Source organism: Eurypyga helias, unplaced genomic scaffold (assembly GCF_000690775.1).
Source record: "Eurypyga helias isolate BGI_N326 unplaced genomic scaffold, ASM69077v1 scaffold11992, whole genome shotgun sequence".
NCBI classification, from domain to species: Eukaryota; Metazoa; Chordata; class Aves; order Eurypygiformes; family Eurypygidae; genus Eurypyga; species Eurypyga helias.
The window spans coordinates 1-25,837 of record NW_010237863.1 but is presented as its reverse complement, the minus strand read 5'-3'; the positions used below and the strand labels follow the sequence as shown (position 1 = coordinate 25,837).

Sequence of the window (25,837 nt, the reverse complement as noted above, 5' to 3'; positions counted from 1 at the left end):
GATTTTTTAATTATTTTTTTAATCTTGCTCCACAACACAATCTTTAACAGCATGTAACAATTAAGGCCATGCTGAGCTTTCATACAATAATTTCTCTTGGCACAAGGAAGTGCATAAAATGATCCTGAGCTCTCGCCACAGTGAACTTCGAGCAGTTCAAGTTAGTTGTATCAATAGCTGTTGTGCAGATTCTCTGCTGTTTTTGGGGTCAGGAAGGTGCCTAGAGCATGTATATTCAGCAACAGAGCATGTATATTCAGGAAATTTTTGGGAAGGTTCATACCTGCAGTATGTCTTCTGAGCTAATTTTATGCCTTTGAGTTTTCCCTACTGCCCTGTTTCTTTCCACTTTGATTCCACTTTACCATTACAGTAAGAAGTGACATGCCTTTTCTATAGACACCTTTCTCCAAGTCCCTCTCCTTGCAAAAAATGCTCATTGTGTTTTTATCAATTGTTCCATTGTTTTTAAGGTGACAGCCATCTTGTTAAGGGTAGAATGAATGCAAATGTAAACCCTCCTTTTTTTTCTAAGATAACTTTCTCACATTTTGAGGCATGTTAATTTCTATGTGGAATAGAAGTATCATTTCTGGAAAAGCTGCCCTGTCTAACTGATTTAACGTGTGAGCCGCAGCTATGTCTATATGCATCTGCTAGGAGGGGGATCTCAAAGTTAGTCACCCTTCCCACTTATATTCTTCCTAATAAAAGTCCATCTGCCCTTTTTCTGGCTACTCTGTCACATAGATAAGTTAATCTAACTCTATAAAATCTCTTTTTAAAAAACAACAAAACCTACCAACTTTATTGACACAAATGCCCAACAGAATTATTCCACTTCAATAACCGTGCTTAGCTTAGTGCCCTGTGACTTAAGTTACTTTCATCTGGTACACACACAACCCAGTTGGCTTCAATTTAACTTGCCACACCTCCAATTGGATTCGATCCAATAACCTGCATATTTCGCCCACACTGAGAAAAAGCCAAGGATAATTCAGTTGTTGGTGTTTTCCAGATTTGCAGTAGAACTTGTTTAAGCAAATAATTACTAATGCCTCTAGCTTTAACAGTTGCTTATGTTAACTGTTCAGAAATGCAATTTTATGGATGTTAAGCAGGTCCTATAATCAGAAAAATCAAGTGTGATCTTAAGAGTTGCCACAGAAGATGGAACTCGAACCTTTTTGTTTGCAGTGACATCAACCTTCAATGTGTCTAGCCAGTTGTGCAATTAATTTCATAGAAACTGTTGGTATTACTAGCTCTTTTCATCCTTTGCAGTTACATTACAGCATACTGTGAAAAAATATAAAATTATCTTTGAATGGCACAAATTCAGTAATTTATATGAAAATAAATATTTTACTATTTAACTTCAGGGGGGTCTTTGGTTTTTTTTTTTTGTTGTTAAGATTGGAGACAAAAGCTGTTCAAGCCACTCAAGCAGCAACACCCTATCCAGTAATACATCCAGCAACAGTGATGAGAAACACTTTGGTTCTGGAGATCTGATGGATCCTGAGCTGCTTGGATTAACATATATAAAGGGGGCTTCTACTGACAGTGGAATTGATACAGCTCCCTGCATGCCTGCTCCTCTTCTGGCCCCTTTGCACCTTGCTGGCAGCAGGTCTGGAGTACATTGTCGCACTGAGCAGTGGTCCGAGTCTTCTGAAACTCCTGGGCCAGATGATGATCCAGCTAAAATCTACGCTGTTCATAGCTACGCCTCTGCTATTTCTACCAGTCACACAGCTGAAGGCAGCATGGGAGACCTAAGTGAAATCTCTTCTCATTCCAGGTAAGTTTCTTACAGATTAGGAATTATGGAATTAAAGTACAGAGAACTCTTTTTCATTGTTGTTGTTCTATTTACCTTTCTTTGAAAGTGCACTTAACTGATATTTTTGGTTTTTTTAATTTAAATGCCTGGGTGAGCAATTTTCAGGTCATTTTTCAGAAGTCTGCCTAAAAAGCATAGTTAGCCCTACACCCAGGTCTCACGGAGACTTTAGATGTGACCTTGTGCACATTGCTTAGGTTTTTGAAGCTGGGAAATATCCTTGAGTAAAAGTGAAATTTGTACCTTGAATTCATTTCGCATACCTCTTTGTTTTGTTTAAGTACAGTGCAACAAATTACCTGGAGTTAATGCTGAGGGAAATCAGAAGAATTGTGATGGACAATTTTTACGTATAGTGAAACCATCCGCTCTATTTACATAGATGTGATGTATGCTTTACAATTTTGTTTGTTAAACTGAATTTCAGATTTGATTTTCATCTCTTCTGGGTTTTTCTGTTAACGAAGAAAAGTATGCATGGTACATCTGTTGTAAAGCAAACTTTGAAAGTACACTTTTGCAGCTGGATGCTTTTATCTCCCAATTCCCATTTTATGGTGACTTTGAAGTTGAAGCTTTGGTCTATATTTTAAGGTTTTTACCGTGTAAAGGATGGAAGGAAATTGTTTTTCTTTCCCTCTGATTTTCCTGTTTTCACTGTCAATCAGTAGAGGCAAATAACCAAATGATGTCTTGTCTCATTTCTTTATATGCCTGCCATGAGTGAATCAGTCTTGTATATTTAGATGTCTAGATTTATTTTTTCACAAGTTCTAGAAGATAGTATAGACTATTGTGAAAACTAGGTAAATGCTTTCACTACCCCTGTGATAATAGGAAGCTCCAGGTTTACTCTGTTTTGTGTGTTGAGTTTTAATTTTACCTATTGACACTTGTAATGTGCTAGAAATAAGCTCTGTGTTTCTAGAATTTCATCCTAATGAGCTGAAATAGATTTCTAATGGCTAGAATATGTATTCTCAGCACTTGTGTGGCAGCCGTGATATTTGAAGTGTCAGGCAGCCATTAAGTAATCTGCTGCTCATTTTTATGGAATAAACATTTTATGGATTAATTAAATACTTCAAAAAAAACCCCCTAGATTTTAAGTGAGTTTACGTAGGCATTTCCAAATTAGAGATTACTGTTGAGATGGCGACTCACATTAGGATTGCCCAGTTCCACTTTGTCAATACCAATGTTTTCAAATTATCGCCTTCTAATTTGTGAACCAAATCATTTTGCTGCAGGAAAACTGGTATCAGACTTACATTATGGGACTCGACTGTTTTATTTAAACTTTTCTTGCATATCCTTCAAATTACATTGGAGTGATTAAAACTAATGCCAGTTTAAGCTGTGTCTTTCATTCAGTACCGTTGAGAAGGCAGTTAGGTTTAAAAGCTGGCATCACCTATAGAGCACCCACAGGTATACATGATTAAAAAATCATCTCATTTGATAGTTGTGGTGCTGCAACACTGACATGTTCAAATAGACATAAGAAAGTTAACATTAATATATCGTATCTACCGCCAAATACTATATATATTTTCCAACTGGTCAGATACTGAGTTTGTATTTATTCATAATCTATAGTGATGAAATTCTAAAACTACTGAGGGATTAATTCACAATTATTCCACAAATAATAAACTTATTTTGCTCTAGCTAAGCAGTATAAAACTTGAAGAAGCAAGCTCACAGGCTGGTGGAATGTCACTGACATATCAGAGCAACATTTCTTTATTAAAATGATACTCTGTTTAGCAAAAAGATAGTGTAATGCACAAGACAGCTGTTGGTTGAAAGATAGTGGCCTGATTCTGTAACATCATCGGATAAAGAACACCCTGAAAAAGCTAATACTATAATGTCTGAGTAAGATTTACAGATTTAAACCTGCTGTGGGAAACTATCTCAAACTACAAGGCTGACGAGCTATGCACAGCATTGTCTCACAGCTCTGTTATTCATGATTTTCTCTCTCCTATTTTGTATTAATTATATACATGAATTATCAAACACCTTCAAGTTACTGGGGTAGTAACAGTTTAGCTTCATTGCCTTTAGTTTTGCTTTGTTTCTTAGAACACCTTTTGGATCCTAAAAATATATACTGCTTGTTCCAACCATTGCATTGAACTCTATCTAAAACCAGGGTTTTATAAGCATTTTATTTCTTCACTTCAAAAGTATTACATTATTTGGGTTTGGATACTCCATCTTTCATGAATTTAGTTACTAACAGAAGCCTAAAATCCTCTGGGATAATGTCCTTGCTGTTTATCTGGTAGGTATTTTACATTGTGCTTCAACATACGCTTCATCTTTACATTTCAGTTTTGATAACTGAGTTATTTTCTTCACCACATATTTATGTAATTTATTTGCATGGGCAGCAAGCAAAAAAACCTTTTGACATCACCCACATTATTTTCTTCCCCTAAAACCTTGTAATCTTGTTTCTATTTTTGGGAGGGGGGAAGACAGAGGAGATAAAATAAATTGGTTTTAACATTAAATGCACATACTTCCTCTCATCAAGATTATTAATCCTTAATGATTCAACTTGCTTCTGCAGTAGGCATTTTTAATTACACCTAATGATGTCTATTGCTTGTATTTGACTTTGCATGGACAACAGAGTAGCCCTGTCTGTTACACTTTCAGCAACACCTTCTCCTCCACTGGGAATTAATCTGATGCCCTTGGGACTAGATTAGAAGACAGCAGTGTGTTTGGTATTCATAAACCAACAACAGAAGTTAGGAGCTGCTGCTTTGGGTTCCAGCCTCTGATTTTAGGCATGGCACTTGGTTTCTGAATGCTTTGCTTACTTCACCTCCACAATGAAAAGAAATTTATTCTTCAAGGAAGTGTTTGCTTTAGTTCATTTTAAATAATTTTGAGAGTCTTCAGTAAAAGGTTTCATTAGTGCCTACAAGTACTATTATTCATAATAAAAGAGGCTATTAAAATTATCCAGAGGACTGTTTTTGTTGAACTTAAATTTACTTCTGTTAAGTTCTCAACGGTACTGAATGAAAGACACAGCTTAAACTGGCGTGAACTGGCAAAATTAACATGAAGTGGAAAAGCACATAAGTTTTATAATTAGAGAGGTATTTGGGGAATTCCCTATGTAGTTCTTGATGTAAATGGAATTATACCCTTAATTTGTGTATACATATTTAATTATAACTGCATGCACAAATTCTATATATGTGTCTTGAGCTTAGTCTTTTAATTTTGATTCATATCAGTTTGCATTTCAGCAAGTTGAACTATATAGATTACCCATTTTAGAAATTCATCACAATTCTGTTTTCAAAGAGCTTTTAATGTATATACTGCTAGTATGTAGAAAATTACTGTACCAATATTGCTACCTTGATTTTTAACCTTGAGAAAAACTTATTTTAGGAACTAGAGCTGCTTACCAGGCAAAGAGTTTCTGATTTGTTGTTGTACAGCTCGTTCCATTTTTACTTTTGTGTGTTCTTTACTTTTTCAGTGGGTCACATCATTCAGGAAGCCCCTCAACACATTGCTCTAAAAAGAGTGGCTCCCTAGATACCTCCAAAGTCTATATAGTGTCACAGAACAGTAGTCAACAAATTCCTGGGTCAGTTTCAAAACCGTACCACAGACAAGGAGCTGTGAGTAAATATGTCATTGGGTGGAAAAAATCAGAAGGAAGTCCTACACCTGAAGAATCCGAAGTTTCTGAATGCCATGAGTAAGAAATCCTTTTAACTTTTCTGGGGGAAGAAGGTATTTTGCTGGCTAGAGTTAAACCTGACAGTAATGAAAATAAATTTTAAAATAGGATAGAAAAATGAAAAATTAAAAAATCTGATTATTTTTTAAATTTCAGGGGATTTTTTCTATACCTTTATGTATCAGATACATTAAAAAAAAACCCAACCAAGAAGAAAAGATAATAACTGCACAGGATACTGTTTTCTCCTCTATCAAGCTGCATCTTTTTCCCATGTGTCAAATAAAGCAAGCTGACAGAACTTCTGAAAGCATGTGTAGGCAAGAACATATGGCTATGTTAGACATTCTGAATTTCCATTTTGAATCTCTAGGAAACAACTGAGAAGGTACAACTTTATTAAGGTCTTAAAGACCCTTTCTACAAATCTTCAGGAACTGTAGTTGGAAAAAACCTTACTTCCTGATGTTTCCGCACTAAACCTATTACCTTGTCAGCTGCTAAATCAGCTAATATGTTACAGATGACATAGTTGACCATAGACATATCAATGGTCTATGGTAGATAATTTTAAAAAATCTGTGCCAGTTGGGGATATTTTAGTGATTCTTTGGTATTTTTTTCTGACTTTGTTTTTAATGAACATGTACAAACTGGTGGTTAGGACAAGAACAAGATAAAACGCGCATACATCTGTCCCTCCTTCACGGGACTGTACAAAATGTGCAGGCTTTAGTAAAACTACATATTCTTCTAGCAAGTGACATTTAGACAGAGGTATTCAGACCACTTTTAAGGAACAGCTATCTATACAGCTTAACACAGGAATAGCTCATGAGAAGTATTTTCTTCTTAGGTAGGAGAAAATGGCTTGCACTCAAAGGGAAAGATGCAGTGTCTCAAATATAGATAGAGATGATACTTTCCCAGTGCTGCAGCAGTCATAAGTAAAGTTTGAATCTGCTGTTTAAAACCAACCTTTAAATTCCTGTTTTCTTCAAAATCCTCTTACCAGATAACCTCCTTGCTTTCTTTTTGTGCATACCCTATTCAGTTCTATCTCTCAATAAATCAGTCAGCCCTATGTATCTCAATAAATTGACAAGATTACATGCAATACCTGATTTTCAGATGTTTCATGTAGAATTACTCTTAGATGCAAATAATTAAACAAATATCCCATATTGCATATAGGTGCATATTTATGGCAAGATTCATATTTAAAGATATAAGGTAGAATGTAAGTGCTATGAAATATGAACCTGAAGCGTAATTCCTAGTTTTCAAAAGTAGATAATGTTACTACCTTCCTGTCGTGGTAATTTGTGTTTCTTTGCGTTATTGTACTTTTGTTTTCCCCCCTTCAGGGTTTTAATTGCTTAAACTGTTCAGTTGTAGTAGTATTTGTACTTAAAGAGTGGTAACTTGATTGATTTCCACAAGCTTTTTGCATTTTGAAGTTGAGAAACTCCTGAAGCATTTTCTCTTTATTTAGAATGGAACCCTTAAAACAAAATTGCATAATGAATCATGGTATTTAGACTGAAACCACAGCAATTTAGAAAAGTATCTTCAAGAGCTAGTTCTATTTAAGAAATATTAATTGAATATGGCAGCACTTCATATATCAGAAAATATTTTCAGGTTTTTCCATGGCACAGAGCACTGCTTCACCTCTTTCTTTCTAGGAAAGCTTTCTATACATCACAAAAATATCTCTCTGAGGATAATTATGTTGAAATAAAATAACATCTCTAATTAGCAATGATGATGAAAATCAGGTCAATTGCTGAATGTTGTGCCACTGTAGGATATAATTCACTGAGAATTACACTTTGCCATAGCAAAGCTTGTTTCCTGTCTGCTGAAGACAGTCACTGATTATGCAGCACTTGGCAATAAGTGATGGCTTCAAATGTATGTTCTGTGTGATTGAGAATCTCTAGTTCCTTCGATTGCATTTCCAGAGTAAACCTGTTAAAATTCTCTCTCCTTTCTCACTGGAAGGAAGCTGAAAGATAATAATTCAGCTTGATAGTCTTTTGTTGACTCTAAATACATTTTGATATGCAGATAATGAAGGAAGACGGCTGTTTTATTTATCTAAAGAGCTTTATGGAACTGCTGATAATAGAACTCTTGGCACATGGCACAATTGATTACCAATACACTTCACACATGGCCATTGATGACCATAGTAATTTTGCCAGATTGTGAGCTGGATGCAATATCACATTATAAAATATTGTCTTATTTGCTAAGGAAGTCAAAGTTACAATATTTTGTGATACACAATTGGAAATGTTGATATAAATACAGCTTTAACAATAGTGTGGTGTGTAAAAAAAAAAAAAAAAAAAAAAAAAAAAAAAGAGAGAGAGGCAAGCCAGGACAAACAAGTATTATGCTTTTTCAATTGTTTAAAATTCCTAGAATTGATTTTTTTTGTTGCTTTAAGAATTTCATTTTGGACCCATAAACAGTTTCATAAATATAAAATTATGAGGAAAGAAAAGTTCTAAATAAGAGTGTGCTGTGTCAGGAGATAATTCTAATGCTTTTTACTTGAAGTAAAAGATGACAGAAAAAAGTGACAGAAAATGAATGCAGTCTTTCAAATCCAAGAGCACTATTGCTTCTCTTGCTAAAAACACCAATTGTTTCAACAGAGTGTATGATGATATGGATGCTGTGTCTGCATCGAGTCCACTCCAGACGTCTGTGAGGAATGCCATTGTTGAAAGCCAGCAAGTCTTATCCAAAGAAGATTTTCTGAAGTTGATGCTGCCAGACAGCCTCTCTATGGAGGAAGGGAGAAGGAAGGTTAGCTACTTTCTTTGTCTCTCTGTATCTCACACACAGTTACCTTAGAAATTAATTTCTGGTATTCCCGAAATTGCTATTGAGAAGGCAATATCATTTTGAACCAGCTAAGTATATTCCATGGGGAAGCTATAAATACTGACCATAAGTCCCAAAATGTAATTTCCCACAATATAAAAATTATATCTAGTTTGGTGATTATGTATGAAATACAGTACTTGTTTAGGTATGTCTTTGCTTATCTTGAGCAGAGACAAGTGCAGGTTGAGCAACTTAATTAGCATTTGAAAGATTAAAAGTAACATTTTCAAGGTTGAATGCCTACATTTATATACCTTATAGGATATTAAGGCACATGGATAAAAGTAGCCCACTTTCCCCTACTCTGTGATACTCAGTACCAATAATTCTGTATGAAGCCTGAATCACAATTTCATGTAGGTGTCAGTGACAACTGCTCAAAAGGCATAATTGTCATTGCTCATGGAGAGTATACATCTAATTTTTATAGCATGAAGACAGTTCGTAATCCTTAGGAGTTCACAAAAAGTGGATAGAGAATTTATCTCAGCTTTATCTCAACTTTATGACTCCCCAAAGTATACATGATTCTGAATTCTGTGCTTACTGTGGAATAAAGCACAAAGCAATTAAATTACTTAAGGTAATTGTCACACTTCGATATTAACTCAATGCTGTCTTAACCCACTGTGTTTATACAGTGTGCTAAATAGCATAATCATCATGTCTGAACAAAAGTAACACATGGGAATCCTCTAAGTGCAGGCTTGAATTTAAAATTCAGATCATATATATTTTTAATGTGCAGCATGTTAAGTAATCGTTATGTGTTTGAATTCTCATTAATAATGTCCTAGAGGTTTTTATGGTTTATGATTGATACAATAACTGGTTTTCCGTGATGATTTCAAGAGCTGTCAATGTTTCTGCCTACCTAAATAAGAAATAAGGAGGAGTTGAAGAGGTGTGGCCATCCTGAGATGAATTACTGCTGTCCCCTTCCCCTCCCAGGACACCCAAACAAAAGCTGACTAAGTGAGAGAGGCTGTAAGCCCTGACCCGCAGGGAATCCACAGCCATAGGACTCGGCAGTATCCCCTCTTTTATTCTGCCTTCCTAGAGGGTAGTAATCGTGGTACAGGTGAGTCAGTTGTCTTCGACAGCAGCAAAGCCAGAAAGGAATTTCTGAATATGTAAGATTCTACAGAATCCAATCACATTTTTGGATTGGTTTTACCTTCTTCATAGATCAGGGAATAATGAGCCCTCTAGGTAATGTTTAATTTTTGTTGCATTTGGAAGGAAAGTGCGTAAAGGTCTAACAATTAACATTAACATGTTTGGATAGCTAGTGAACAATCTTTGTAGACAGAAGACGCAGTATAAGGTCAAGGAGGCTTGAGTAACAGCCAAGAATTGCAGCAGGATGCTTACTGGGAAACTTGAGTGCAGAGAAGAGGAACAGAGACCCTTCAATTCAGAGGATGAAGGCTTTTAACCATTTTCCCAAGTGTGATCCCTAATTAGGCTCAGTGTCTTTCGGTACTCTTTCACCACTGCTTATAGAAGCTTATGCTATATCCATTCACTTAAGGATGTCGTGTATGTCCTCTATCCATTCATTGAGGGATGCTGCTTATGTCTATTGCTGTGATCATTTTACATATGTATTGAAGTTTTGGATTATGTTTATTTCCACAGCCCATATCTGTTTCAGTCAAATCTCTAGAATGAATGTGGTATTGTGATGCATTCCTACATTAGAATCTGAATATCTCCCTCAATTTTCTCTGGGACACAGTTAGAAATTCTAACAATTGAGCATGTTGTGCATTGTCATCAAGGTAGATGCTATCCTGAACTAGCACAATGAAGTGTATTTAATATTTTGGAGAGACTGTCTGGTGGCATGATTGAGTGTTTCTGTCTATCCCTTTTCTGTGGGGATGTTTCTTTGATTCCTTTTCTTGATTCCTTTTTGTGTATTCCTCTCTTTTGTGTATTCACGGATGTATTCATCGGTGAGCAAGTTTTGTCAGAAATATAAAAATGTAGATGTCTTTAATTCTGTGCTATATTCATGGTTTTAAAAAGCTACCGCTTTTAAGTGTACATTCTGCATAGGCAGTGTGCGACTGATAATTAATTACCAAGAAAATGGGGCAGGACATTAAATTGTTATATGCCAGACAAACCAGTTAAAATAATTATGGCAATAACTGACATTTGTAGATGTGAAGAATAACTGGATTTGCAGTCTTGAAGAATTACTTGTAAAACAGGGCCATTCCACTTCATAATACAGTAACATCTTGTTTGACTGGGGGATCTTATCAATGCTTATCAACACCTAAAGGGTGGGTGTCAGGAGGATGGGGCCAGGCTCTTCTCAGTGGTGTCCAGTGACAGGACTGGGGGCAATGGCCACAAACTGGAAAACAGAAGGTTCAGCCTGAACATGAGGAAATGCTTCTTCCCTGTGAGGGTGACAGAGCACTGGAACAGGCTGCCCAGAGAGGTGGGGGAGTCTCCTGGACTTGTTCCTGTGTGATCTACTCCAGGTGATCCTGCTCTGGCAGGGAGGTTGGACTAGATCATCTCTAGAGGTCCCTTCCAACCCCTTCCACTCTGTGAATCTGTGACTGTAGATATTTGGGTTGTGGTTTAAGTAACTTTTTGAAATACATAAACAGTTTTCACTGAACTCTGTCCTCTTTTCTAAGCCTATTTTGTGACATCTGGAGAGATGCAGTGTCTTGAGTCACTTTTATCGTCCAATGAATTATATTTCACCCTATATCAATTTAGAATGTTGAACATGAAAGCGTAGTCATTTCAAAGTAAAATCAAACAGTTCTATGTATAGTCTTGAATAAAAAGTTGCCAGGGTCAGTAGCCGTATACGTATATTTCTGGAAAACTTTGCTGTCATATGGCTATAGAGGTTTCATTTAACATTTCAGAATTAATAATAGTATACAGTATCTGATAAATTTATAGTGTTATATTCCAAAATATCAAGAGTAAGTATGAAAATCTAGTTTGGTAACTCTTTTCAGGCCTCAGTAAATCTGATACGGTGGAACAAATCTCTGATCTTCTGTATTAGCTCAAGAATTCCAGAGTGCCTGCCCAGAAAAATACTCCCAAGGACTGATAATGGGATATGATTATGTGAATTATTTTAATCAGTAATATGTTTTCTTTTATCTTCATATTTTGATATTTAGTTTTCATTTTATGGAAACCTTTCTCCACGGAGGACACTTTACCGTACCCTGTCTGATGAGAGTATATGTAGCAACCGAAGAGGCTCTTCGTATGCCAGCTCTCGAAGTTCAATGCTAGACCAAGCCTTGCCCAATGATATCTTATTCAGCACTACTCCACCGTATCACAGCACGTTGCCTCCCAGGATGAGCCTGACTCCTGGAATGGGAAATCTGAGAAGTAAGTGATTGTTGCTGTCGTTACTGCGTTTGGAATAATTGTAAAAAAACTCAAATCACTGAATGTTAAGGTAGATTTTACTTTTAAGGTGAAATTATGAAATGTCAAACCAGTGTTCTAGATACCCTAGTGAAAGCATATTTGGTCAACATTAGATGCCTTTATGCTTGCCTTAGTGATCAATTCAGATTTATCATTCACTTCCAGAACAGTTTTCATGAGACCAGTGATAGGCAACAAACATTTGTCTGAAGATATTTCTTGTTGTCATTTTATCTTCTGGTGGTGACCTGTTTAAGCCAAGTTGGTCTGTTTTATTTTAATATTTTTGTTTCTTTTTGTGTGCATTCAAATTACTGAAATATTCACGAATACACTCAAGAGCTAAACAGAACAGCTTATATTCAGGTGATCCTTTTGGTAACATCTTGAAAAGAAATGTAGAATAGCTGCCATCTCCGATTTCATAACTGATTTTGCTGATACTTTTTTAACATGTTCGAAAAATCTTTGCAAATAACACTTCTTTTCTGTGGCAGAAAGAGAGTAGTCTGGGATGCTAAATTAAAACTGTTTTATGAAGGTGTCTCTTTACTTGTGAAGTTTTAACAATCAAGGTCTTTGTTATATGCTTATCTTGCAATAATTCCAATACGGAGGGATGAGTTACAAAGTTTGTAGTAATATTGTAGAAAAAAACAGAATGAAAATTATTAAAACTAAAAAAAAAAAAAAAAAAACAAAAAAAAACCAAAAAAACCCAAACCAGAATCTGGAAAAATATAAATGCTTATGTATCACAGCTGAAATCTACACAGCCAGTTACATATATTTATGTGCTCAGTAAGAGTGAATTTTTTTTAATGCTAAATCTCTTCACTTCTCAATTATTGCACTTTTAGTTAACTACTTTAATACTGCATCACAGCTGAGCACAATTTAAAAAAAAAAAAGTAGAACAGTTGTAGACTCTGAAGTCTGTAGTTAAGGAGGTGTGGGTGGATTTCTTGAAAGCATTAGGGACTTTTTTAGGCGCATATCCAGAGAGAATGCGAACAGATGACTTAAAAGAAATAGTAAAAAGGGCTCTGTCATTCGGCGTGTCCTTCAGGCACTAGCAGTCACTTGCTCGTTTTCAGAAGTAAGCCTTGCATACAAAACACTTTTCTAGTTATACCTTTTGCCATTCTAAAAGTATTCTTCTATCACAGTAAACCTCTTTACTATAAGTTTAATATGCAAAGATCCTTTGCTTTTGCTGATAGAGAATGAAGCCCCATTTTGTTTCATGTGAGACTCAATAGATTTTCTACTTTATGAAGGAGCTATGTATATAATCAGGCATCCTGATGGTATTTTTTTCTTTTACGGTTAGGCTTTTAGAGCCCTTTCTTGTAAAGGTACATGTGCAGTGGGAGCAAACCTTCAGCGTGCTTTTATTGTGGCGGTTGACATAAGGCAATTAACGGTGTACACTCAAGCTGTACGCTGCTCCTCCAGCAGTGCAATTTTAGTGTTTTGTGTATTAATTCTGTCTTAAACACCTTATTTTCCATTCTTACTGCTTCTTAGATACAGAAGGATATTTATACACTCAGCTGGGAAGAAAAAAACATAAACTAGTATCTTGTCAGTCAAACTGAAGCTGATTATTGATATCCAAGGTAGTTCATGGTATTTTCATATACAACCTCTATTTTCTGCTTCTGGTTTTGTATTATAAAAGTGCCTTTTCAAGCCAGCACGTAGGGTCTTTTTATGATGGCTGTTTCAAGAATGATTTAATTGCTTATCTGTAATTACACTCTAAAAACATGCACATCATGACTTGCCCACCTTTGCTTTCAAAATAAGGGTAGTCAGTGTCTCCACAAAAGCAACTAACTTTGGTTCTTGGTAGGAAGGCTTTTGTAATCAGTGCATAGCAGTTATTTACATTCTATAGCAGTGGTGATGTGAGAGTGGTTTTTTCATTTATAATTTTAGCTTGAGGCTGTAGTTTCAGAAATCAGGGTTCTTAGCTGTCATAGTAATGTCTTTTGTAAAGTACATGTTCGTGATTTTGAAACATTGAATTCAAAAAACAAAATGATTGAAACATTTTAATTTTACTGATATTTAACATTTACAGAAATCAGTGGAAATAGTGAGGTTTTGTCTGGAATTAATTTTAGAAAGATACGTTCTTGCATGTTATTACCCAGCATGTGGTATATATGAATATTGTGGCAGCACCAAGTCTCTTGAGATCCCCCTAGCAAGGAGAAGAGTGTGATTAAAAGGTAGGCAAGGCAGCACCAAAACCAACATACAATAGGTGACCTGAAGGGTTTCAGTCTACTGGGAAATCAGAATTATCAGGGAGAAGGACCATGCGAATATGGAAACAAACTTCACCTGTGTGCGATGTTGGCTGTGGGAGGGAAATGAGAAAATCAAGCTATAAGATTTTCTTAGTACTTTATGACTGGGGGAGGTGGAGTGAAAAAGAGTTGCTTTCAGTACAGCCTGAAATGTAAGCTCTGACAGTTGAGTGCTGTTGATTGCACACAGTACACAAATGTAGAAAGATTTATTTCATTTTATCTTATTTTTAACTTAAACCAGAAAGCAGAACTCGTGTAGCTGAGAATTCTGAAATTTCGCCTGGGGGACATTAAACATTCCCAAACTGAGACAGTGCTGTTCACACTGAGTGATTCTAGCATGCCTTACATGGTTGCAGGTACAAATACATCCCCGCCTTCCAAATTCATGGCAGCTGAACTAGCAGGGAAAGAATGAAAGCAACGAGAACCACTGATGCAAAACTAGTGTACTGACACAAGTCGGAAACCCAGAAGGACACGTGGAGACAGCCTGACGTTGCAGGCACTGTGGCTCACTCCTTTTATGAAACACAAAAATAAAGGGGAAAGAAACATGCCCCGCGTGGTATATCGGCACAGCGTTCCTGTGCTGTGAGGAAAGGAGCAAGGTGCAGGATGCTTGCAGTGAAGAGCCTCATAAGGAAAGGAATATTTTGCAGTGATACACTAGCAAACTCTGAAAGTTCTCAGACTATACGTGCCGTAGGGAAAAGGCTGCCAGAAGTGCAGCTGATATATCTTCAGTGATGTTATTAAATGCAAGTCTGTCTTAAAACTGGCTTACTGCCAGCGTTAGCTTCAATCCAAAACTAACCTCAGTGATAAGAAGCAGTGTTTAGCGTCACTGTGTGTTGATGATGTACAATGTGAACAATTTGGAAATCAGCTTTTCAGTAAGCAAATAAAGGCTGTTGATTAAATAATTCATACAGCCAAAGGAGTATATATGGTGCCTGTTACAGACTCTCACGCAGTGAATATTCCACCACACCAGAACATGAGACTATTTTTAATAACAAAAGGGAAGGGAAAAGTAGTACTGGGAGCACATGACCACTGTTGTAACAGTAATGTGAGCATATGTCTGAGAGAGGCTACCGGCATTTTAGAAAGGAGACTTTGGGCACCTCTAGGTAATACTGAAGAAGGGAAGGGTTTGGCAGGCAGGAGATGATGTTTTTAGAGGAGCACAGAGGTACATTTGGTGTTTGCAGGAAAGAAGAACAGAAAGCAGACACTGGGATTTATGCCTGCATATGACTTTGTTCCTTCAGCTGCAGCATCTTCTGAGATAATCTACTTGTTAAATGACATGTCTAGTTTGAGTGCAGTAAGTGAGGAGTACTTAGATATTTTTTCATGATCTATAGTCTGCATAAAAGTAGCAGTTCCAGCTGAAGCTGGATACTTGTCTTGGAAATAGAAAAGGTTGTCAGCTGATCTTTTCTTCTTTCTGTATAACTAGTCTTTGAACAGAGAGGTATGTGGGACCAATGACAGTCAGTTTGAGGAGCTCTGTTGGAAACTGAACTGACCATATAATTTTGCTGAAAATAAGGACTCCTCAAAATGCTTTCTACCTTTATGTATCAATAATAAAAAAAAATTCCAAAGCATAGGAAGAGAGTGACATAACTGAAAGCACCAGAAACCACAAGATCAATTATTTTGTGCCAAAAGGAGTACAATAAATAAAATAATCTTTAAAACTGAAAGATAACACTTGAATTGTTTCCTCAAAGGAAGTAAGGGGGAAGTCTGTGTTGCTTCAGAGCTGATCTTGTGAGTAGTGAAGATAGGGACCTACGAGATCAGGCATATCTTCCTGGACACACAGAGGTGGGCAAGCTCAAGCATCACTTGCCACCTTTGCACAAATCAAAAAGGAAGACAACAGGCAGCCTGCAACTGCTAATGCAGGGAAAAAGTGGAGGTAATAGTGAGGTAAGAGGAGCAGGGATGAAATGCGAATACAGGAGGCTAGAAATAATTCATCTCACCTAGAGCACTCCTGAAATACAATATTCTCTGAAATACAGAAGCACAGAGAGGCCTGTATCATTAAAGCTTGTTTGGTTTTTTTCTTCTCTCCCCGCACATTGCACAAGAACACACAATTTATATCTTGAAAATGAATTATTCTGTGCTGGTGAACTCATGCCTGTTCAGTTATTCTGCTTATAATTCCAGCCATCAGCATGAGCACTTGTGTTTTCAGTGCTAGCAATATTCAAATCTCTACTCTGGCAAGCTTTCTGCAGTCGAGTAGCCCTGTCAGGGTGTATGCAGGACTGAATAGGATCCTGCCTAAGGTGAATGGAGGTTCTCACAAAGACAATACATAATGAAGGATGGCGACTAGTGAATATATCACTCCTACACTTTAATTTGGAAAGCCAGCAGAATCGCGCTGGGAACAGGCATCTTCCTGACAGGTTTCACAATCAGCCTCTGTAAGCTGATCACACAAAAGCAAGGGCTGTCCCTTAGGGCCTGCCTGCTGGTCTAGAACCAAAAACTGGCCTGCCAGCCTTTTAAATAAGGCATTCTCCCTATTTTCCACAACATGCGTATATAAAACATCTGTAGTTGCGTAAATAAGGTTCTTATAATTCCCAGGTCATAGATAAAAGCTCAGAGATTGCTCTGATGTTGAGCTTCCAATGTATACCCCGAGGTAACTTTAGATAAGATTCTATGTATGTTTATAAGGAACTGCAAATCTTAGTACAGATGTATAAATAGGATATATTCGTATATTACATTTTCCATTTCATATAACATCCACTTTTGCATACTGAGTGGGTATTGAGAAAGATATTTCTACAGAGGTTTGTCAAGTCACTTCCAATTGTAATATAGCAGTGTTTCATCTCTTATGTAAGTTGTAGAACAAGATAAATTCCATGGTAAACAGGACTTCTACTTCTTCTGCATTGTTTTTGCTTTGTGGGACTCCGAATTTTTGAAAGAGGATTGTAAACCTCCTTTACTTTCCTGTTCCTGAGTGTTTTTTGTTTTTTTTTTTTTTTTTTTTTTTTTTTAAACAAGCTTTCTGCAAACAATATGATACACTCCTATCATTGGTCTGTGCAGTGAATGCTCTGTAAAAGGCTACTGCTTCCGGATATTTAGGTCACAAATCTTTAATTCAAATGGACTTTGGTATCAGGACATTCAGAACATGCCATTTTCTTAAACTATAATGTATCATCCACTTGTATGTGTGCATTTTTTTCTTTAATGGATTTTTTTGTTTGGTGTTTTTCTGAAAAAATATTTCTCATAAATATTATAATCTGAATTTCTGGAATAACTAGATCAAAATTTTCCTCTGAAATATTTGAGGAAAAATTATTATTTTGATCTCTTAATTTAATAGAAGTAGATACATCTGAAACAAAACTTGTCTTTTCCTGACTATACTGTGTAATAAAAGTAGAATACGGTTAAGATGAAATGTGATTATAAATAATCTTTGGTTTATGTTTGGTTTTGAGAACATCTGTGTGCTTATTCAACAGTATTCGTTTTAATGAGTTCACATTGATCAGAGTGAAGATTGCTATGGATAGATAAGGAGAATTTAAAACTATTTAAGATCATTATGAAAATTAGCATCTCCTACTGAGATATGTGTTTGGTATCTTTCTAAAAGACTGAGTAACTGAAGGCTGGTTTTGAACTAGCATTTATAATGTATACACTCCAGTTAATAGACTATCTACAGTATACAACATGTTACAGCTCACACTGGCACACGAGATCATATGTAGATCATCACACAAGTCATACGTCCTCGGATATGCTACTGCCAGTATTAAACTAATTGGGTAGTATTTTCAATGTGAAAGTGAGTTTTGAATACAGTCTAGAATTTACAAATACATTAAAGGAAAAGCAGGTGACATTTTTCAAGTTGCTTCTGAAACTGAAATGTTTTAAGTTTCAGAATAAGTCTCTGCATGTAAATATCTCATGTTGTTTCACAGCCTTCTTAAAAATACAGCTGTGTATCTAGCAACTTTTCTGCTCAGTGCTCAGGTTTAATAAGCACTCTTTGCTTACACATTTTTTTACAGTTCATTATAATAGCTTCAAAATTAATTGTACATCATTGTTGTAGGAAGACTAATTATTGTGTTTATTGTTTAGATGAATTCTGGTTCTCAGATGGGTCCTTATCTGATAAAGCCAAATTCAATGATCCTGGCCTGATGCCCCTGCCAGACACTGCCACAGGGCTAGACTGGTCCCACCTGGTAGATGCTGCACGAGCGTTTGAAGGTAACAGGAAAATCTGAATAAAGATTAATGTTCAGTACACAGACTTTTTTAAACGAATATATATTGTATAGCCACTTTTTTAATTACAAAAATTCAGTGTTTGCCTCTGTAGCCCTTTAATCCTTTTGGCAGTATCACTTCTCAGTGGGAAAGATTGTCACTGAAAATTTGGGGTATTCTTGATCCTTTCAGTATCTTAGATACACTTCATCCGCTTAGGGGCCTAAGTTACTTCAGTAATCAACTGGAAAAATCAGGTGCTTTCAAGGAGGGATTCAAAGCACTTGAATTAGATGTTTAAAAAGAAACTGGGAGTAACACTCCCCTGAGTTTATTGTGTTGTGTTTATAAACTTGTATGTGTAGTACAAATGATGTTGCAGTCCCTCTCAGCTTTCATAATAAGCCCTTGGAAAACAGCAAAAATGTATGCTATGTTGTCCAATAGCAGAACTTGAGGTGCAGAATATAGACCAGGTTCGCATTATTAAATTTTAAGACCAAGTTATCTAACAAAACCTTCATTCACCTTTCTGAGAGCTGAACTTACACATAATGTATAAACACAGAAAGGTGGGTGTTGGTTTGACTGTGTGTGGTATTGATTGAGGGGTGTTCTGGTTAGGTCACTGTGCTGCCTGAAAATTTCCAATATTTCTTAAATGGTGTTACTCTCATTAGTGAATGTATGGGAAGTTGGAGGCATCCGTGAATAAGGATGCAATTTCCACACTCATCATTATGTAAGATGCAGGTCTAAACTTTGAGGATAACTGGTGGTGCAGTTGGTGATGAGAGATTCTTCTGGTTTTTTCAACTAAAAGCAACCATGTTTTCTGGTACCTGAATCCTTCCCTAAATATGACATGATTAAATTTCAATTTGATCAAAAGCTCTTCAGAACTACTTACCATGCTAATTTAAATGGCCATGGTAAAATCCCAAACCAATGGTCATGATTAGCAATCTAAAGTCCTGTATTGTTTCTTAACCTGATTAACTCCATGTGCATTCATTACTATTTGGTACTACGTAACTACAGCGTGTTGTAACTGGCAGGAACTACTGTGGCGCTTGGAATCTGACAACTGTTCCTGTGCATTTCTGTGTTTGGTGGCTTAGGGAAAATCCTGCTATTTGTTACTGGCATCTTAAACAACTGAAAACAGGTTTGGAGCCATAAACGACTGACTCCATAACTTCGAAGAACATTTTTAAGTGCTAATAAAAATTCTTAATTCTGCTGACTATAGGGTCATTCTGTACCAGTTCTTTGTAAACTTTTGTTACATTTTCATTATTTTTACTAAATATTGTGATTAAAATAATTTCACTTTGGTAAATTATGTGAGTATAATTACTATTTGCACTTGTATTTATTTTAATGTTGACTTAGGAGTTGCTTCAGCTACTTAAAAATGGCTTGGAACCACTGTTCTGCATTCTATCAATGTGAAAAAGAGAGTAAATGATTCTAAAGTTTGTCTACATCTGAATATAAAACTACTTTAATCTTTTTATTAAACTGGGTGGAAATGCAATCACCTTTTATACAGGACAGTCTGAAAAAACCCCAAACACACCCACCCCCTAAACCGTCAATGAAGATCACCAAATGGATAGGACTTGTTTAATACCGATTTAAGAAATTAATGTTAGAGTTGTTCTCAAGTTTGGCTTTGGCAACCTGATATTTCAAAGCTGTTTTATCTTCTAAACTCTAGATATAAGACTTTATTTTATTTTTTTTCCTTGTACAAGGTCTTTTCCTAATACTGATTTATTAGAATTACCAATCTAATTCCAAGGTCAGGGTTTTTCCCCTGTGATCTCTCTAGATTGTATGTTGACAATTTACATATTTTGATCAGTTCAATAATCCATAATATTGGCCTCATAATCCTTCATCTATGTGTCTTAAAATGCAATTTCATCTTGATTAATGTTGAATATAGCATTTAGGTGCTTATAACATTGGCATTAATTGGATTAAGAATTAAATACCATAGCAAGACTTGTGCAACCATGATGTATACTCAGAGTTTACTCATGGATATAACAAGAACAGCGGTCTCATTTTTAACTCACTCCCCTCCCCTTTAGCTTTTGTCCAACTGAAGCTTTGCTCTTATGTAGAACAGCAGTTTTTAAACTGTGGTCCGTGAGGGTAGAGTAAGTAACGACTTTTTTTTAATTGCAAGTATAATGATGCTTTTCACTTTGAAGATTTCATTTTCACTGCTTTTGCTTGGCAAAAACTTCTGTGGTAAGCAGAATATTTACTTCAAACTTTTCCCGAAAATCCTCTGTTATTTCTAAGACAGGTCTTCCCAGCATGATTTGGAGCGGTGCAGGGCTTAAGTCCACAGTCTCCAGGATCTGCATCAGTAAGGGGTCTTGCTTGAGCTGTGCCTGTTAAGGGTCAGTACTCAAAAGCTGGAGCACAGTGCAATATTATTTTAAGTCTTCACACGGCCTCCCTTTGCAGGATGTAGTTTTGACTCTGATATTTAGTCAGAGATCATCTTTGGTATGTGTGGAGTCACCAGCAAGTAGTATCCTTCCATTTCTTTCATACATAAATAGGTCACTTCTGGTTGCTGCCCTTTATTTTGGTGGTAGCTGCAGCGAGGGAGTAACCAGGGAGTAGCTGATATGCTAGGCATACGCTGGTGTAATATTTTTGTATCCGTCCCTGAAGTGAACAATAAGGAATAGATAGAACTGGACATGGCTGTAGAGCAAAAGAGCTAGGGTTTTAGGGAGAGCAGTCAGGGAAAAAAAGAAGCAAAAAGAAAGCAAGCAACATGTTGAACTGAGTAAAGGTTGATATAGGGATTCATAGAATAAACTGGAAAGCCGGATTAAAGATCCTTTGATAGGTGTCCCACTTAGAGAAGGAGGACTGGCTTTCAACATGTGTATTATGTTGTTGATGGCTAATTTTGGAACTTGTCGATATTTTGGGGAACAAAAGGAGAAGCCTTTCTAGATCATAGAATCACGGAATGGTTTGTGTTGGAAGGGACCTTAAAGACCATCTAGTTCCAACCCCCCTGCCATGGGCAGGGACACCTTCCACTAGACCAGGTTGCTCAAAGCCTCATCCAGCCTGGCCTTGAAGACAGCCAGGGATGGGGCATAGATGTCCTTATCTGTTACTGTCATTATAGAAGAGAATGGACATAAACATTAATATAGATTATTATTATTATTAATAGATCTTCGTACTATTTGTGATACTTTAAACTGAGTTTATTGTGCTTAAAAAATGGCTGTTTAGTGTTTGGTAAATCGTATCGTGGGAATTAGCAACCTACGAAAGTCCCTCTGTCTCTGATTTAGTTCATTAAAATAGGTCTGACTTTTTTCCAGGTTGTTTTTATGAACGTCTCCTGGTGCTGATCAGAATGCAGCGTTTCTTAATTCCCATTTATCTTTGCAGAAACATCTGTGCTGCTATAATCACTATTATTTTAATACTTCCATTTAAAACCTTTATAGCTCATTGCAAGTAATGCTACACACAACATAATGAGAAAGAAGTGAAGCATTCAGCATGAGATAATTATTTTAACCAAATTAGTATATTAAACTGCTAGGAAAAAAAAAAGAAAATGTTTAGTTAACATTTGGTCATTTCTTGAGCATGCATGTGTAACTCTTTGCTTCAGTGCATATGTGCTTCAGTGTATGTTTGTGGGTAGACTTCGCCTTAATAATGAGAGCAGCTTTACACACCCTACTCATTTTAGCCTTTTCTCCTCTCCAGTACATCAAAATCGTCTGGAGTGTTTTTCTGGCCTCTGTTAGTGGCCTGGAACAAAAATTCAAATTCTTAATTACAGTTACACCTCTACAATTCTGTTACTTTAAGGTGAGACATGAATTTTGCCTAATCTTTGGTCTTGCTACGGCAACTGTCGCTTAAACTTTTGATATAACCACCAATATATTTTTGTAACTAGTTTTCCATGTGTGGGTTCTATGTGAGGTTTGGCAAAGATGTCCCACATAGAGCTCTGAGATTTACATGTATTTTCTTTGGTTTAGCATGGACATATCACTTGAATTGAACAGGAGGTGTCCCTGTAGTTTGGAGAAAGCAGAACTTATATCCACAGCATCATAGTCAGAAATAGACTTAATTTTTCTGTCAGTGAAAGTAGCTTTGACTTCATTTTCATGAATATAGATTCAAGCCTATTCTGTTAAGAACAAAGGAAACAAAAATCAGTAGGAAGATTTTGCTCTTTGAAGCACAAGTTCAACCTTCATCACAATTCAGGTTTAAAACCAGTTCTGATTTAAATAGTAAATTGGTGAAACTGTTGCCAAGTGTGAGTAACTGTAGGGAGATTAGTGAGACTTGATAATAACTGAAAATAAAAATGTCTCTTTAAAAGTACTTGAAAAGTATTCCAAGGCAAAATATTTGGTTAGTTCAGGATCATGTTGATGTACTAGTTATTACAGAGGTTTGTTGTGTTACTAACTTGTTCAGAGAATGACTTCAACACTGTCCTGGCTTTTGAAAATTAAGGAACTACTCTTTGAAAAGTAGGAATTACATAGTATGTTGTATGATTGGAGAGTACTGGCCATGTAGTGACTCTGTTCCTCAACTGATGGATGTAAGAATATGGTTTCATATTTTGTAAAGATATGAATGTTGGAAAAATGTTTAAGTTATACTAGGAAAATAGAAGAGATTAACAATTTCCTACTGTGTTAATATTATTTTTAAATTATGTGGAGCTGAAATTCATTAGAGATTTTACAAGTGAGAAAAAATCCACACATTATACTTCCTTACAAACACCATGCTTTTTATATTTTCCTTGTGTGTGGAAATAGATACCAAAATATTTTAAAATCTTGTGTTTAAAAATGACATCATGTGATTTCATTGCCAGCTGCATGTACCTGTTCTTGCACCTGCGTTCATCCACCAAAAAAAGATGCTTTCCAGTACTGCTGGGGAGGGCAAACCGGCAACGCGTTTTCTGAACTTCCAAAATAAACCAGACAAGTGGCCATTCTCTTTATTTAAGCTTACTCAGCAGGGGGAAAAAATGCGGGTGGCTTTGTCTTACAGTCGAACTGCCGCTGAGACACGATGTCCCATGTCGCACATTGGTGGCCACAGGAAAAAATGGCAACAGCATAACATTTGCTGCTGGCTTTCTTTTCTTCTAGCGAGTGGTAATGAAAATGTGAACGGGATAAAGGTGCAGTCAGTGTTTAGATGTGTGTACTTTAGGCTGGTTGTTGACACAATCTCATTTCTGGCCTTCGTACTACATTTGATCTGGGAAACCAGTTTCAGTACTAATTAAATCTATTCAACTTAAGTTTCAAATCTGTAAATTATGTCATTGATTATGTGTTTAAAATTATACTCTTACCCTATTGTTGGCACATACGAAAAAAGTCACATTCTTACTTGCTGAGATCTGTCACTAGTCCAGAATAAGGATAAAAGCAGGGGAAATAAGCGGTGGTCTTCAAAACTGGACAAAAAATTACATGCAACTTTTATCCATTACACTGTAAAATAAATTGTCCATCTTTACTATTGCTTAAAACTATTGATTTTAAAAGTCCCTTTAAAGTGCTTTGTAGTGATTTCCTAAGTTTGGTTGGCAGAACTTTTAAACCCAAATTTCCTTCCTAGTGAAAATGATCTGGTCTGCACTAACTGTTTGGGTGCTTGGAGTTTGGAGGGTTGCCTTTTGTGTGTCATGCCAAGCTGTCACGCTGTGTCGCGATACTGGGTATTACTATGAGACTCGGGGCGGGACGCCTCATGCATTACTGTCGCGTCGGGGTTGCGCACAAGTGGCGTTGAGAGTGAGAGCCAGCCCGAGTGGGGCGGGTGCATCCCACTGTGCGCGCTGTACATCAGGGCCACAGCTGCTCCGGTGGAGATGGACTGTCTTGTTCATAGGAACATTCTAAATCTTATTCCAGGTTTTGACTCAGATGAAGAATTTGGGCCGTTCTGTCATCACACGCCGTTTCTAGGTGATGGTCTGGGATTGATGACTTTTGCCTTTTGTAAACTTTCTTTAATATTTCCTATGTTTGCACGTTTGCATGATAATGCAAGCTTCGGGTCTGCGGGGTGGTAGAGCGAGGGGCAAAAGGGCAAGGCAGGCATGTTGTCACCAGAATTTAGACAAGCCTGCAGACACGGATTTTGTTTGAGAGAAGTAAGTTAAATCAGTCTCCACGGAATATGGATTTTTTTGTTTTTAAAGACAACAAATTAAATCCTCATGAATGCATCGTTTACTCCTGTTCTGTGCAATGATGATCTGCATGGCATACTTCTATTACGTGGCGACTGATGTATTTTGGCAACCACACTGTATATCCATAGGTAATTACATCTGTGCTAGTTAGATTATGTTCTAGTGGAATCCAATGTAGATAATAGTGTGCCTTAGTAATACATTTAACAAAAGCTCCATAAAAACAGTGTGAATTTATTGGTTTTCAAGTGTGCAGATTACCATTAGGTTCTGCAAATGCTTGAGACAGTAAAACAGTACGAAATGAACAGTGCAGATTTCTGAGGAATCTGATGGCTTTAAGTCCATGGAAAATGCAAACCTTTTCACTGAATTTAGTATTATTATTGTCATTGGTTGTGGCCCTGAATTCTCAAATGGTTTTCTGCAGATTTCATCAAGACCAATTTATTGTTCATATCAGCATTAACTGGTCCAAACAAATCTGTCTTACTCTGCTGATAGACACAAAAAAATTGCTTTGGGGTTGCCTTTGGATGCAGATGTGGGGAAGCCAACTAGTTGGAATATACTTTACATCTGCTGATTATCTTCAAAGCTGTGATGTAGAAACCTACATCCGTTTCTCTAACTGAACCAGGGTAATGGCTGTGATACAGCCTTTTTGTTTTGTGTGTATGTCCAGTTTTGAACTTATCCTTATGTTACTCTCTTACAGATCAGAGAGTAGCATCTTTTTGCACCTTGAATGACATGCAGCAAGCTCAGGGCTTGGAAGGAACAGAAGAGTTACCTTTGGATGACAGCCCCACTGATGGAAAAGACTTCCTTGAGGCTACTGGGTATGTCAAAATGTTTCCGTAAGAAATACACTTTACTTCTAAGAAGAGATTTTCTCTTCTCCTCCAAGCTTAGGAGCAATGCATCCCAACGAAGAGGAAGTCAGGTAAAAGCGGCCACAGGCCTGTGTGGATGAACATGGAGCTCCTGGACAAAGTGAGGCAAAAAAAAGCAGCCTACAGTGTGGGAAAGTAGGGACAGGAAGCCTGGGAGGATTA

At 36.7% G+C, this 25,837-nt stretch overlaps 1 protein-coding gene across 1 annotated transcript in view; it reads left to right on the top strand.

Moving 5' to 3' along the window:
• SIPA1L2 (signal-induced proliferation-associated 1 like 2) overlaps positions 1-25,621 on the top strand; it is a gene marked incomplete at its 3' end in the record, with an annotated part of 80,888 nt that extends 55,267 nt beyond the window's left edge. The window contains exons 13-19 of the mRNA XM_010147631.1: positions 1,419-1,807; positions 5,367-5,591; positions 8,243-8,396; positions 11,648-11,867; positions 18,392-18,523; positions 24,496-24,549; positions 25,498-25,621. Of these exons, the coding sequence (XP_010145933.1) occupies positions 1,419-1,807; positions 5,367-5,591; positions 8,243-8,396; positions 11,648-11,867; positions 18,392-18,523; positions 24,496-24,549; positions 25,498-25,621 (1,298 nt within the window). The remainder of the gene's footprint in view (positions 1-1,418; positions 1,808-5,366; positions 5,592-8,242; positions 8,397-11,647; positions 11,868-18,391; positions 18,524-24,495; positions 24,550-25,497) is intronic.
• Between the last annotated feature and the right edge of the window lie 216 nt (positions 25,622-25,837).